The sequence below is a fragment of the Penicillium cosmopolitanum genome, assembly GCF_028827165.1.
Source record: "Penicillium cosmopolitanum strain IBT 29677 chromosome Unknown utg000009l:1.0-9042332.0:1.0-9050551.0, whole genome shotgun sequence".
Classification (NCBI taxonomy): Eukaryota; Fungi; Ascomycota; class Eurotiomycetes; order Eurotiales; family Aspergillaceae; genus Penicillium; species Penicillium cosmopolitanum.
Window position 1 is genome coordinate 6,212,706 of NW_026622679.1, and position 14,961 is coordinate 6,227,666.

General features: G+C 50.6%; 4 protein-coding genes across 4 annotated transcripts; 1 reads left to right on the top strand and 3 right to left on the bottom strand.

The window, feature by feature from the left end:
• Positions 1–410: 410 nt before the first annotated feature.
• On the bottom strand, positions 411–5,467 carry N7509_010394 (FG-nucleoporin NUP159; the record flags this gene model as incomplete). Its single annotated transcript, XM_056635031.1, has 5 exons — positions 411–1,854; positions 1,904–2,337; positions 2,399–4,578; positions 4,635–5,316; positions 5,378–5,467. The coding sequence occupies 5 exons, from the start codon at positions 5,465–5,467 to the stop codon at positions 411–413; spliced, it is 4,830 nt and encodes a 1,609-aa protein (XP_056485651.1).
• Positions 5,468–6,027: 560 nt separating this feature from the next.
• Positions 6,028–7,039, top strand: pup1 (proteasome core particle subunit beta 2; the record flags this gene model as incomplete). The annotated part of the gene is made up of 3 exons (XM_056635032.1): positions 6,028–6,153; positions 6,236–6,283; positions 6,386–7,039. 3 exons carry the CDS (start codon positions 6,028–6,030, stop codon positions 7,037–7,039), a joined length of 828 nt encoding a protein of 275 aa, XP_056485652.1.
• A 614-nt stretch (positions 7,040–7,653) lies between these two features.
• N7509_010396 (uncharacterized protein) lies at positions 7,654–9,671 on the bottom strand (the record flags this gene model as incomplete). The annotated part of the gene is made up of 2 exons (XM_056635033.1): positions 7,654–9,302; positions 9,359–9,671. The coding sequence occupies 2 exons, from the start codon at positions 9,669–9,671 to the stop codon at positions 7,654–7,656; spliced, it is 1,962 nt and encodes a 653-aa protein (XP_056485653.1).
• Positions 9,672–10,274: 603 nt separating this feature from the next.
• On the bottom strand, positions 10,275–11,517 carry N7509_010397 (class I SAM-dependent methyltransferase; the record flags this gene model as incomplete). Its single annotated transcript, XM_056635034.1, has 4 exons — positions 10,275–10,972; positions 11,051–11,212; positions 11,273–11,352; positions 11,456–11,517. The coding sequence occupies 4 exons, from the start codon at positions 11,515–11,517 to the stop codon at positions 10,275–10,277; spliced, it is 1,002 nt and encodes a 333-aa protein (XP_056485654.1).
• Positions 11,518–14,961: the final 3,444 nt, after the last annotated feature.

Here is a 14,961-nt window from a genome sequence, read left to right on the forward strand (position 1 = left end):
GGATATTGGATATAGTAAGGTATTGTTCTGGGACCACTTCTGCTTCGGAGTACATGCGCAGTCTGGCTACCAGAGTGTGTATAACCATGACCCTGAATCTAGTGCTTAGGTACGAAAGCCCTACGGTTTAGAAGCCCGAAATAGTAAGGAATTGAGTTGGACTGATGTCACACCGCGAAATGATGTCAGTCAATCCGTTCGTCATTAAGCCATGCTAATCGATAATCAAACACACAAAAAAAAAGCTGGACTATGTACATCTCTTTGGGAAAGAGGTTTCTTTAACTCCCTTCCAATTAAAGCACGCCAGACCTTGTACTAAAATAGATTCGTCCAAATGCCATTCATTCCCACGTCTCTCACATGCTTTCTGTTATTCTTCTTCGCCGGCAAACCAAGAGTTCAACCCCTTATTTCTTGTCCACGACGACCCAATCATCATCCAGGGTACGTAGCTTGACATCTTTCTTCTCGATGGCAGACTTCAGGTTGCCTACCAAATGCTGGCGGCGGGAATTCTTCGACTTCCAGCGGGAAGTCTCTTCCTGCACAACGATCTGACCAACGCCCTCGACACTACGAAGGCGGCTGTGTTTCGCTGAGCCATTCATGCTTGCCCGGAAATTGACGCCGCGTGAGGCGGACTCTGGTGTGTGATAGGAACTACCATCGACAGATCCACGCGATCCCGGGGTTGCGGGGAAACGACCCGCATTCTTACGGGGAGTGGTAAAGGGTGATCCTTCGCGGCTGCTAGACACCGTGGAGACGTCGACGCCAAGTTTCCGCATCTGAGCTTCGAGAACATCGATGTCACTGCTCTTTCCCTCGGCCATACTCATCATAGTAGCGATGGTAGAGGCAACAGCTTCGACAGTGGGCCGCTTTCTATTTGAAGCAGATGTTCCATCGGCACGGGGAATATCTGCAATCTTGGCTCGTAGTAAGGACACGCCTTCTTCAAGACCAGCCATCTTTGCCTGGATCTCAGTGAAGTGAGTACGAAGATCCTGCTGGAGTGTAGCTTGTTCGGCGGAAAGAGGTGCCGCAATGATAGAACCGGTGTCGGTGTGCGCATCGAGAATCTTCCGGATACTGGCAAACAGGCTGCGTAGACTAACGATATCCTTGGTCAACAGCTCGTGGCATTGTGCAAGCTTCTCTTCTACACCCTGCACACGTTGGTCGTCGAGAGAGGTGCGAAGAGCGGTGACAATCTCGTCAAGATTGGTGATATTCTGTAGAAATACTTCTTGGTCAAGGATATCGGAGGGCTGTTCGCTCTTCAGAATTTCCACCCATGTGGCAACTTGCGAAGACCGAGAAGGCTGTTGGTAGAGCAGGTATGCATCCAGGGATCGCGCATTGATGCCCAGCGTATCGACCATCGAGTTGATGTCGCGATACAGACGTTCGATCATCCCTGGAACGCCAGGCTTGGCCGTCTCTCCTGTGTAGTTTTGGTGAGGGAGGAAAGGGTCGAGAGTTGCCACAGGTTCAACAGGGCGAGCCAGGTCCGCACGGAGTCGCTCGTCCTCATCATCATCCGATAGGGAGAGGGCTTCCTCTTCCTCTTGTCGTTGTGCGGCCTGTCTGGCACGGAGCTTCTCATCTTGCGAGCTAGTACTAGCTTTGCGTAATTGCCCGCCACGCTGAGCCATCTGTGACAATGAAGCTTTTCGAGTCGCTAAGGCACTTCCAGCCTCTTTTCGCTGTTCGGGCTTCTTCGAGAACATTGTGTTTCGCTGGGAGTTGAGACGAGTAGGACTGGGGGATCGGTAAGGCTCGCGGTTGTTTTGAGCGACAGGCCCAGGGGGGCGGGAGGAGTGGCTGCTTTGGAATTTCGCCAAATAACTGTCGGGGAGGCTTCTGGCCTTCCTTGGGGGCGGCAGCCTTGGGGAACCCACCGAAAAGCCCACCCGTGGCACTCTTCTCTGATATGCCGCCAAACGAACTCTCAGGGGAAGCCTCAGGGCTTGGGATCTTGGTGTCGTCATGGGTTATTTCTTCACCGCTGTCAGAGAAGTCGGATCCCTCGCCTTCAAAGTCCGCGTCGGAACCATCAGGGATCGGTACGGTCTCCTCGTCCTCAATAGGCTCAGTCTTCACCTTGGTAAGGAAGTCAGGAGGCAGAGGTGCCTCTTCGGGAACCGCGGAAGGACTCTCGGCCTTCTTAGGCTTTGGTAGGAAATCCGGCGGCAGGGGGGCATCGTCGGTCTCCGCAGCTGGCTTCTTTGTAACGAAGTCGGGGGGTAGAGGAGCATCATCAAACTTAGGCGAAGATTTCTTCTCAGCAAGAAAGTCAGGAGGAAGCGGCGCGTCTTCTTGCGAGGAGGACTTGTTCCAAGTAGTGAAATCCGGTGGAAAGGGGCGCATCCTCGACCGAGCTCTTAGATACGTTGGAGGATGCGGAGGTGTCGCCAGCTGCATAGCTAGCCCTACTCATGGAATCCGGGGGCAGCGGGGCGTCGAAGGATGAATTGAAGGTAGGCGTGGAGACAGACTGCTCCCGTCTCGGTGTCGCTGTCTTGTCAGAGGGCGCCGACAGAGGACTAGTGACTTGGTTCTGTGTTGAACTAGAGATGGCCGTGGTGGAGTTGTTGTTAGAGAAAGAAAACTTCGACTTGCTTGTTTCCACCTTGGTCGACTTCGTATTCTCTGAGCTTAGAGGGCTGAACATGGATGGAGTCTGATTTGAAGGCTTGCCGAAGATAGAGAATGGTTCTTTGTTGGCAGGCTCTTCAGGTTCACTCTCATCGCTATCCATGGATTCGCTTGACGGACTGCCCTTGCCTGGAGACGAAACCGTATCCCCAAACGAGGCACCAAACGAGAGGGCCCCAGTAGAAGGCTTGCTGGACTTCGGACCATCATTGGCGGCAGTGCCATCCGGCTTGAAGGAAGTCCCAAGGACGAAACCACCTGTCTTTTGCTGGCCAAATGGGTTATTCGTCTCGCTGGCACCTGGAGTAGGGAATGAAGAATCGTTCGAAGGCTTGCCAAACGGGTTCGTTAGCTGGCTGGTCCCTGCTGATGGGAACGGCGAGTCATTCTTGGGTTCTCCAAGCGGGCTCTTGGCTTTATTGGTAGCAACCGAGGAGAATGGGGAGCTGACGGCAGGTTTACCGAAGGGAGAGGCATTGGAAGATTTTCCAAACCCATTCTCGCCAGAAGGCTTCGAGAAAACAGAATCGTTGACAGGTTTGCCGAAGGGAGAGGGCCCAGAGGATTTACCAAATGAACTTTCGCCTGATGGCTTGGGGAAGGTGGAATCATTGACAGGTTTGCCGAATGGAGAGGACTCAGAGGGTTTACCAAATGAACTTTCGCCAGATGGCTTGGGGAAAGTGGTATCATTGACAGGTTTGCCGAATGGAGAGGGCTCAGAGGGTTTACCAAATGAACTTTCGCCAGCAGGCTTGGAGAAGGAAGATTCCCCTGCCTTGGAGGTAGCAAAACTAGAGAATCCGCCTCCGCCGGATCCAGAGAACGAACTGAAGCCACCGCCAGTAGACCCACCGCCAGTTCCAAGAAGACTCTTTGCCGGAGTGTTAGGCTGTCCGAAGCTAGGGGCCGGTGCTCCGAAGCCCGACTGGCCAAATGCTGGCTGGGCTGGGGTGCCAGCAGTGCCAAATGTCGCTCCAGGTTTAGAAGGCGTTCCAAAGGACGGAGCTGGGGCGGACGGTTGTCCAAAGGCTGGAGCTGGGGCGGCACCCCCCATTGGAGATGGACTCCCGAAGGCCGGGCCCGATTGCTTGCCAAAGGCGGTTGCACCCATGGTAGATGGGCTGCCGAAAGAAGCACCTCCAGCTGGCTTGCCGAAGGCAGAGGCACCAAAGGAAGAAGATTGGCCGAAGGAAGATTGGCCGAAGGCAGGCTGCTGTGGTGCCGGGGACGCCTGGCTAAAGGCAGATTGCTGAGCAGGGGTCGATGTTGAAGCAGAGAGTTGTTGAGTTTGACCACCCGATACAAGCCCCGAGTATGAGATCTGCTGCTTGATGGCCTGGTTGTAGATGAACCACCAAAAGCAAAGAACACCATCGTTATTCAAGAGAAGCAAACCTGGCAGAGGAGATGAGCTTTCTGGAATTTCCTCCTCTTGGCCTTGAATTGGTGAATAGACATTCTCAGTACTCGAAAGATCGGCGGCCAGGCCAATAATCGACGTCTCGTCAGCTGAATCTCTCAGCGGGACAGCAGCTTTTTGACTATCATTATTGATCTCCGTAGTAACGTACTGGCCAACAAGGCCTTTTGAGATATCGTCGTCGGCAAGTGGTTGATCGGATCGTGTGACAAGACCGACATCGGCAGATGCGGTGGACGAGACAATGAGGACATCCTTCATGTGAGGTTGATAATCGCGGAGCCGAGTGATGAACTGGTAGGCAGGGCCTCGTTTCAGTCTAAATCCGAGGGTCGAACACACTTCAGGCAATCTCTGGATCAGGAAAGGTGCACCCTTGCGTCTTGTTATGATGTATGGAGACGAGGGAGGGTTTTCGCCCATATCATCAAGGGAATTGGGAGTGTAGATAACGAAGAAAACATCGTTCTCTAGCCATGAGATAGATGAAACTATAAGCGTGGTTAGTAAAATAGCTCGAATTGTCGATCCGCAAATCAAGGCTCACCATGACATTCACCCTCCAAATCTGCAGGCCGAGGGATTTCAGCCTTCTTGGTTCCATCGGCTGTCATTTGGTCCCCGGTTCCATCAGCCAACCCAGCCACAAGCTGCTTACCCTTGTTGCTCCAAGCAACGCAGCTGACACCGTTCCTGAGAATGGGGCCGTTGGCCCCCGATACCAAATTTCCCGCCTTCAGATCAGCAACTAAGAGTTCACCATTGACTGTGACTAGGGCGACGAGGTTGGAGGTGGAATCGGGGTTTGGGACCAGAGCGCGAATTGAAGCGCCATTGGTTGAGACGGATAAAGCAGGTTGCGCGTTATCCTGTGTAAGGCTTGTTGTTTGGAAGACCGAAATCTGGGAGCCATTCTCGGTGGCTAGGATTAACGCGTCGTCACTCGCGTTGAAAGCGATGTGTGTCGGGCGAGAAGGTAGCGGGATGGTCGCAAGAGGTTTCAACGACTTTGTCTTCACTTTCTCTCCCTCAGTTGATGCCTCGATTGATTTTCGAATGGATTCGGTGGTTGCGACAACTAGCGCATCAGGTCCGGCGGCAACTGCGAGGCCTTTGCTTTGCGCAACGGCCAACAGAGAGCAGGTCGGGGAGGGAAGGGCATCGACAGGCCAAGGGGTGGGGAGGAAGCGGATATTGCAGTCGCCGGCGACACCTTTGAAGCCAATCTCCTGTTTTAAATATTAGCTTGAATTCCTCTCGGTTCAGCAACTCCGATAGAGCGCGACGTACATCAGTAAAGACATCTGAGAGCTCCGGGCCAAGCTCCGCCTGCGCGCTCCCTCCAGCAGGGTTTGAGTTGCCGAAGCCGCTGAAGGCCATTCTGAGTTGACTCAAGTCACCTGAAACTGAACGAGAATGGTCGCCTAGGGGTGAGCCGGTCTTAGAAGCATTGAGTGATGGAGAGCTCGGCGGCGTAGGAGAGAAAGAGCGACGTTGGAGCGTTTGAGGACTCCGGTTGAAGAGGTGTAAGGTACGCTGGAAAATCTTGAGATCAGCCTCTCTCTCTGGTAAAGAGAAGGCGAATAGAAGTTGAAGGGAAGGGGGAGAAAACCCTGGAGATGAAGGGAGGAGACTGAACCAAGTCAAGGTCAAGTTCAAAGGTTCAGGTGCAGTTGAGGTTTGGAAAGCCCGAAAATGTTCCCAGGCAAAAACACCCCATTTTTGCCTGACCCGTCAGGCCGCTCTCCGCCAGGCTGCGGGAGCTTCGTCACTCCAAACAGCTCCCTCTCTCTCTCCCTCCCTCCCCCATCAGCTCGTCCTTCACCTCTACCCGTCCGATCTTCATCTTTTTCTCCTTGAATCCTACTTCCGATCCGGATTCTCGCTCTCTCCACCACTGATACCCGCTCCCCCGTGTCACATTCCCCTGCGTTGCCACGATGCCGGGCTTCGACTTCTCCAACTTCAACCGCAACTCGGCTCTTCACGCCAGGGGTGTTCCTCTTCCTAAGGCCACCAGCACTGGTACAACAATTGTTGGATGTGTTTATGACAATGGCGTTGTGGTATGATTGCCAATGACCTTCAGCACCCTCGGAGTGCAACCCCCCCCACGGACTCCAGAAACTGACTTGGCGGTCATCGCAGATTGCAGCAGATACCCGAGCCACCAGCGGCCCCATAGTAGCAGACAAGGTACGGAAATCAACCATTTACGAAGCTCTTCATATCCCAGATACCATCGCCAGTTCCTACGCTTCGCCATAGACCCAACAACTGACCCAGGCTCGCCTATAGAACTGCGAGAAGCTTCACTACATCGCCCCGAAGATCTGGTGTGCTGGTGCCGGTACCGCCGCTGATACCGAATTCACAACCGCCCTCATCAGCTCCAATGTCGAGCTGCACTCTCTATCCACGGGCCGCGACCCGCGCGTGATCACTTGCATGACGATGCTGAAGCAACACCTCTTCCGATACCAGGGTCACATCGGTGCGTACCTGGTGGTTGCGGGCGTGGACCCGACAGGCGTTGGTCTCTACACCGTTCACGCCCACGGATCGACGGATAAGCTCCCTTACGTGACAATGGGATCCGGTTCCTTAGCAGCCATGTCAGTATTCGAGTCGACTTGGCAGCCGGATCTGGACAAGCAGGGTGCTATCACTCTCTGCGCTGAAGCTATCAAGGCCGGTATCTTCAACGATCTGGGATCCGGTAGCAATGTTGATGTCTGTGTTATCGAGAAGGATAAGCCTACCCAGTTGATGCGCAACTATGAGAAGCCCAATGAGCGTGGAACCAAGGAGCGCAACTACCGCTTCCCTCGTGGTACTACTGCTTGGTTGAACCAGAAGATCATCAGCAAGGAGGATATGAAGAAATATGTCACCATCGAGACCTTGTCTGGAGATGACAATCTGGCTGAGAAGATGGAGGTGGATTCTTAGATTTGGTGGTCGCGTCAACCCGGGATACAGGATAGTGGGGTCCTCTCAAGAAGGTATAATTTACACTATGGCTTGTATCTCAAAATATTTTACCACTGTATTCATGACATGAAAGGCGATGGGCCTACTTTTGGGGTTTCTACGAATGCAAGTATTATTTTATCATGGAACCTTGTAATCGGCCAGAATTATTTTTCCTCAATAGTTCGTAATGGGAGTAGTTGTAAAAATGCATGCCTTGAATGCCTTCTTCACGAGACTCGAACGTGGGTTTGCTTATTATGTACATGATGACTCTCGTAGTCGGCAAAGATACCAGGCTTAGCTATCTTCGTATTCAACGGGTCTTCCTCTGGCGATTGTCGGCCCATTGGTGAGCTCCCTGACAACACCAGGCCCCTCAAATTTCCTCGCGATCCAGAGAATGTAATCATATTGAGTGCCCGAGACTCGGCGTCCCTCACTACGATATCGCACAACACCAGCATGGTACATGGCTCGTACCAAAGATGGGTGTACGGGGCCACCATGCCGGCGTAAGTAGTCATAGATCCAGTGGACAAGGTGGAACGATCGGGAAGGCGTAAGCTGCTTGCAGCAGGAGAAGACAACGGCTAGCTGATGAATGAATTCCACAGCTGCATACGGATCAGGGCTTTGGCTGTCCTGGGCCCGGGATGATAGCGAACCAGCGCTTTCTCATCGGGGTGAGGGATAGGCACCCAAGCTTTGTGGAGGCAAAGTTTCAAAGGTGTGTGGTTGTTGAGAAGTCTGAGGAGAGACCACACATCCTTTGAGTCACCCACGCGAGCAAGATGAAGGCATTCTGCCACGGATTCGGGGCTGGTGATATCCATTTTGCGAAACATCTGTTCGAATGTCTCGTGGAAAAGTCCCCGAATCCCTCTATAGACAGAAGGGTCTGTCCAAATATCTGATAAGGAGGTCTGGGCAATTTCCAATCGTTGGAGAGTTTGGCGGGTGGCTTTTGATGTTAGCTTTCTCAGCTTCAGATCAACAGCCAGTAATAGAAGACTATTATATGGAAGATCCAACTCGTGAATTCCCTGCATGAAGCTCGACAGATATGATTCGTCCGTCTTCTGCATAACCATCTCGTAGAGGTTAAGTAATTGACAGATAGGTAGATCCGTCACCCTAGAGCTTTGGTTGTACATCGGAGCTAGAGTCCGACTCAAAGTTCTGAGGACCCAGAGACGCAAAACAATCTGGGAATGAATCGGTAAATTCGATGAGGTAGAGTGATCGATTGCAATACCCATGTACGCCAATGGCATATCAAGCCATGTCTGGGACTTTGCGATCGCAGACGTAGCCGAGATCTGTAATAAGCAGTCCCTCCATCGACCAAGCAACTCGTAGCGGGTCTCATTGTCAGATGCGATCGAGGCGAGGTGTTCGGTGACGCCAATAATACACTTGGCAGATGTATCTGCATCAAGATGGTCTAGAAATCTACCGACCCGTTGAAGAGATGCAGTTTCGTCAATCCCATCCATGTATTCGAGATGTTTCAGGACCAGCGTTGAAGGCCAGGATTTATCAGAGCTCTTATCGTGAGTAGCAATGATAACCTCCTCGGCAAAGCGAAAGCTGCCAATGCGCAACAGTTCTTGGAGCCAGACGCTTGTCACCTGCTTGTCCAGGTCATGGTAACCGAGGATGTTGCACTTCCCAATAGCTTTCCACAATGCTCGATGATGTTTCAGTAGCGCTTTTTGATCCCAAGCATCCAAGGTCTTGTTTCGTTCGATGAGTATTTTTGGCAGAGTTTGGATAATCGAACACAGCTCACTCGTTGGGACCAAACCTAGTTCTAGTCCGCGTGATACTGTATTAAGAATCGCAATTCTGCTCGATCGTTTTTTCTTGCTCCGCGCAAACAACTCCACGGCGGCAAGATAGTTCCCAGATCCATATGTGTTGAGGAATGGATCTTCCAGGAAAGCGACTGCTTGTGCAAGGTCCACCGGTGAATGCTGAATGATTTGATCGAAGATTTGCCTACTGAATTCCGGCTCACGCTGAAGGTCGATATGCAGTTGACGAATGATGTCTCGAGCATCTTCAATGTTCCAGTCGCCCTGTTCTAGGAATTGCTGCAGGGCCTGTGTGCGGGTCGGAGGGGTTGAAGCGAAAGTTGAGGAGCGATTATGTGAGATGAGAGGTTCGACAGGCTCAGAATTGTGATTCTCAAGAGGCAGGGGAATCTCGGACGTGCCAAATGCATAGCTGCCTAAACCTTTTGAGAAATTAGATTCAAGATTCTGCTGGTCCGCCATTTATCGCGGGACATACCTTGGGTGTCGAGAGGCGCTCGCTGCCACGGATGATCGGTCCACTTCATATGCTCCCGTCCATTGCGCCCAAATAAACACGCGATATCTTCAACCGGACCGCCACCCAATCCTGCGAGGGCGGTGTTTCTCCGCTTGGCAAGGCGTCTTCGTGCCTCTAGGGGTCCGGGGACACAGCTCCCATGGCGTCGTTGTCCGTTCGCAAACCGACGGAAGGTCGTCGCGAGCAAGTCGTCGCTAATCCAGAGATGATCGAGGCTCGGGGCCGATGGCGGATTTAGAGCATGCCGGCAGGCATGCCTACCAAAAGACATGAGTCAATTAATGGCACATGCGAGGCCAATTGGTGGTTTGGGAGATCGGAAACATCACAGCGTCGACTTTTGGCTGCTGCGCGGGTCGGCAAGTCTTGGCATATGGTGACTCAGCAATTTGACTGGCCAATGAATGGCCACAAATTAGTCGAGTCGAATCGAAGTATAGAAATACAAAAGTACAACGCAGTACTGAGTATTAAATACAGCCGGCGCTGCGATCTTCATGTTGTCTCCGAGAATCGGGATTTATTCATCATGATATATATATTCATAATGCATCAGACTATACACACCACTATTAAGCGTCACGTCCATCGTCTTTCACCCCGTTCTCATCATCACTCTTCATCAAGACTATGCATTCATAGATAGAAAGGGGGTAAAAGGAAACAACCTCTTTAAATCCAGCAAAAAAGAAAACAGAGAAATATATGCAAAAGAGTTGACAGCCATACGCCAGTAAAATGCATGCAAAATGATGTCCTTCCGCCAATGGTATATCAAGCCAATCATCCGAATGCAGAAATAATCAAACGGTATCGAGGAAAGTCTCAAAATCGTCAAATGGAAAGAAAAAGAAACTCGTCTTGTTTTCGTTGTTCAGGAACTTCCCTTCTCCGGGAAAGGTTTTCTCCCTGTCACAACGTAAAAGTCCAAGTATGCATGCACGTTTCGATCTTGTATACTCTTCCTCACATTCACAAGAAAGACCTCGATCTCTGGTTTTGACCATCCCAGTGCGAGAAATGGTTTGTATGACCAGCCTGACAAGGCTTCAAGCCAATTGCTTTCGCTCCATTTGCCGACTTCTTTCAAGTGTTCATCGGTCGGCCAGGTATTTGTCGGAATCTTGAAAACTCGTTGCTTAACATCCACAAACCCGACCTCTTTCATCCATCGCTCGATCCGAGGAGCGATTCTAAATTGCCTTGCGGGCTCAACTTCTCTGCCCGACCGTATATTTAGGTCAAACCAGTCGTGTAGAGCGAAAGCGCTATAGCCATCGGGGTTTTCGGGCGGCATCGTCCCATCATCGCATTTGGGTTTTGGGTCCATTTCGTGGCATTCCAGATAAGCACCGGGCTTCAGGTATTTGAAAGCTGTTTGTAATAATCGTTTGAATGATGGCATAGCTCCAATCATGTGGCCGATATGAACAAGATCAAAATGATCTGTATCCCATAGCCATTCATCCTCTGTGGCATCGTCGACCAAAAAATGAACATTTTCCGGGACTTCCGTAGGCTGTACCGGTGATAAATCCGTTCCTGTGATCGCGGCACGGGGGAATAAAGAAGCTATGAAGTGGAAGGGGCCAGATATGAGTTCTCAAGCACGTAACACACGACCTTTTTGCTGGGAATAAGTAATCATACCCATCTCTATCGGCCATATGCCAGATCCGGTGCCGATGTCGAGAATTTCCTTCGGGTCTTTCAATGGGACATGGTATAGTTGTCCTTGCATGACCAATTTTAACATATGATGTTGCATGTCGAGACGGTCAAGTTCTCGCTCATCGTTGGGATAAGGGTAGGCTGTTCCCGATAGGTTAGACGGAGCGTACAGGTTGACGCGGGCGGAGCTCAGCCACCTACCTCCTTCATGGTACCTGTGATACCTCCGTCCATTTTCCATTGGATAGTCCGTTACGCTGTCGGTCAGCGACTGCGTTTCACTGTTGCTCTTCTGTTAGTTTCCACATTAGGTATATGGGGAGCGACATGCTAAGAGCAACTGTTATATTTGCTCCCTCGACAAAGGAAAGAACAGAATCATACCAATCGCTTTTAGTTTCCTGCATCTTCTGCGTCAGCATCTGCAGGTAAACTGTTTGATACATTGTTGGTAGAAATTGGGCAAAGTCGGCTTGATAGGAAGGAGATAGAACCGACATGGCGGGGCAGGAGACTTTTTGTAGGAAGCAAAGGAGAACTAACGGAGAATTTTGGGCCCATCCTGATCGCCTCAAGTCTAAATCCAGAGGGATCGACAGAGGGAGGTGGGATTTGCACAGCCAACCCTAATAAGGGTGGGACGGGGATAGCAACCGACGCCAGGATGTTGGAACGGTCAAACTTGTGGGAATAATATAACGTCTCTTGCGTAGCTCTCCAATCACCGGTGGCTTGTCTCAGTGACGGCACACGTTGGGCGAGAAGCTAGTACTTAGTGAATGCGCGCTATTCGGCCAGGGAAAATGCCAATCCTCTATCTCATGTCCCACACTGGATCGACATTCGCGGTGTGGCCTGGCCAAGAAGGATTCGGTGTTCGGAGAAATAAAAATGAGGTTCGAGTACTAGTAAAAAAAACCGTGACGAGGTTGCGACGGCCAGTTCCTAGTTGGTGGTTTTGTCCCTTTGCCAGTGGTTTGGGGGGGGCTTCTGTGAACCCGACGGCTTGGGTTAAGCTATAGTTTGGCAGGACGGCAGGACGATCCGGACAACTATAAATCAGTCGCTGACCGGAGATCGACATTGAAAATGTTGCGAAAAACAAGGCCCGCAGAGGGGAAGGAGTGGAGTACAAGTGCGTGCATGGATGGGGTACAAGGTTGAGCCAAACTATACCGAACAGTGGGCATCCATGGACGTCAAAAGTTGGCGGGGAATGAGACGCTTTGGGTTTGGAATGAAACCCCCTAAGACCGCGTCAATGAATCCGACGGGACAGGGAAGAGAAAAGAGAGTTGAAAAAAAAAAGAGAGATAGATAGTAGATAGCCAGAGGGGGGGGAGAATAAGACAATTCTCAGTATTCACACTCTATTTGATTTGATTTTGCTGGATTTGAATTTTCAATTTTTGGCGATTTAATTAATTTTTTTTCGCCAGTGAGGTGAGGGTTGATCTTCAAAAGCGGAGCAGGTGAAATGAAATACATACACAATACGCACGTATAAAACGCCAATCAATCCTTTCCCTGTTCGGCGGTTCGAGCGCGATCCAAGGTTTTTCCCGTTCGGATTGGAATCGAGCCTCCCCTGCCTGAACACATCCGCGGAGGTTCATCGTCACTGTCATTGTCGTCAATGGCCAATCAATCCAGATGATGGAGCCCTGGTGGTCCGACTCGTTCTTTACTACTGTACTCGCACCCTACAAGGTTTCCTGGAGGCAGTAAACTTTCATCAATAAGTCTTACATATTGCTTGCGTCGGTTCTTTTCGAATATTCCACTACTACCCCATACCCTGGGCAAACAAGGGGATATAAGAAAGTACTATAGTTCTTTTGTACAGTTGCAGATCGGCCAATGGTCGCTTGTCCCAGCTGGCTGGGAATTGTCAACCAGCCTAAACCACTGGCGTGGAACTCGGATTTCGCCCGCGAAACCAGCCCTCTTCTCCAACATATGTATGTTCAGTCCTGTAGGGTTATCCCGGTCGCGAATGAAATTCAAAAAGCAAATTTCCTTTCGAATATCATCCGAACAAACACTCTACCAGGTTGGGCCTCCGACAGTGTGGTGACCTGCCTAAGAGGGAGTGTAGTAGCCCAAAGCATCAGCCTCTGGGAGAGGAAAAGAAGTATGCACTAGAAACATCGGGTCAATATAATACTCAATTATTACTCACATGGGATGGAGAATGTAGCTCTCCGCCGCTACTAAACTAAATCGAGAGCCGACTGGGCAAGACAATGACAGAATCTCTGATCGACCACTGGTACCGCCGGTCTTCGGCCCCGGAGCGATGGAGGAAGCAACATTCAATGGAGCTGTCACGACAAACACGACGAGCTTGCCAGTGTATTTGTAAATCATACCCAACCTGACAGCTTGATGATGGAGTGTTGCCTCGTGCCAAGATCACCGTAGGGGTCAACGACACTCGAATATTCAAATCCCGAATGCAGGTGAGAACAGATTGGGCGCCCTGGAATCTGGAATCTGGAATCGCCTGGTTGTATTTTCATGACAGGTCGGAGACCCCTCCGGAGAAATGGTCCTTCTTCCGAGTTGGGCTTAGCTCCTAAAGCTCCTGCCACATGCCTATTTAGCGGTGGGAAAGTTGATATGTCAAAAATACTGAATTTCATCGGATAAGACACCTGGCCAAGGTCGCATTGTAACGCGTCGGGAGTCGTTTCAAAGTTTGACTTTCTTCCTTTTTACGGAGTAGTACAAGGTGTGTTCCAGGAAAGTATAATTTTCGTGACCGACGGTGCAACACGACTAGGTCACGGTCTGTTTGTGGGATATGATATTCATAGGCCACAGGCCAAAGTCTGTACCTGTTCGACCCCAGCAAAGCGCCTCGTCCGTCATACAGGGTCAAAGAGGGTTCGATGCCCCATATTCCAAGATTCCAGCCCGGAGCCTGGGGATTTGGAGACCTCCGAAAAATCATCCACGTCCCATTACGCTGATCCCTCTACACCGATCCATGTTTAGCGACTCGTGCCGGATCGTACCTTATGCAATATGACGAACTTCGCGTTCATCACTCATATGTGGTATCACTTCAGTAACTTCACTCCAACCCCAGATCATGTACTTGATAAGTCATTCTTCGCCTTGTATATATTTGATGCGTTGATTGTGCGAAGTGTCGATCCCGGTTCAAAAGGTGCCTAGCCATTATCGGCGGGGTTGGGCATGAAGGGCAGACTAGCGAAGAACCTATTCCCCACCCGCTAATATACTCCGTTGGGGGCTGGGCCGGGTTTTTGTTGCAGCACCGACCTCGGGGGTGGTGGAAATCATCCAGGATGGTGGCCCAAGTGGGAGAATTAATCATGAAATTCTCAATACCTAAGCTAGGGGTAAGCTCTGTACTCGGAGTACCCCGAACATCAAAGGGAATACCATACGGAACCTGACTAGTCGACCTAGAAACAAACCAAAAAAAAAGACTTTTATGCAAATAATTTATGGGAGAAATGATCAAAAATAAAAATATGCATATTAAGCGTCAAAACGAACAAAGAACCCCAGCAAAAAATCCCAAAAATAAAGAAATAGTTGCCATGGTGCTGGGATCCCATCCAGAAGGAACCTGGGGGCTTTATTCACAATTGGACGAGTCAAAACAGGTTGCCTCGACCCGACTGTTAGGAAAGTGTACGGGTCCCATCGTGTCGGTAACGCCGGCGCAAGAGCCAAATTTCAAGAATGGGTCTCCCGATGATCAAATTATACTTCTGATATTTTCATGGTCTACTTAGAAGGGCTGTTTGAAGTCATAACAACGATCAACCCCATGGTACAGAGGATGATTTGGGAAGTCTTTCTTTCTGGCTTGTAATAGGTCCAATGTCTCCTAGCTAGGTTCGCGACCGAAT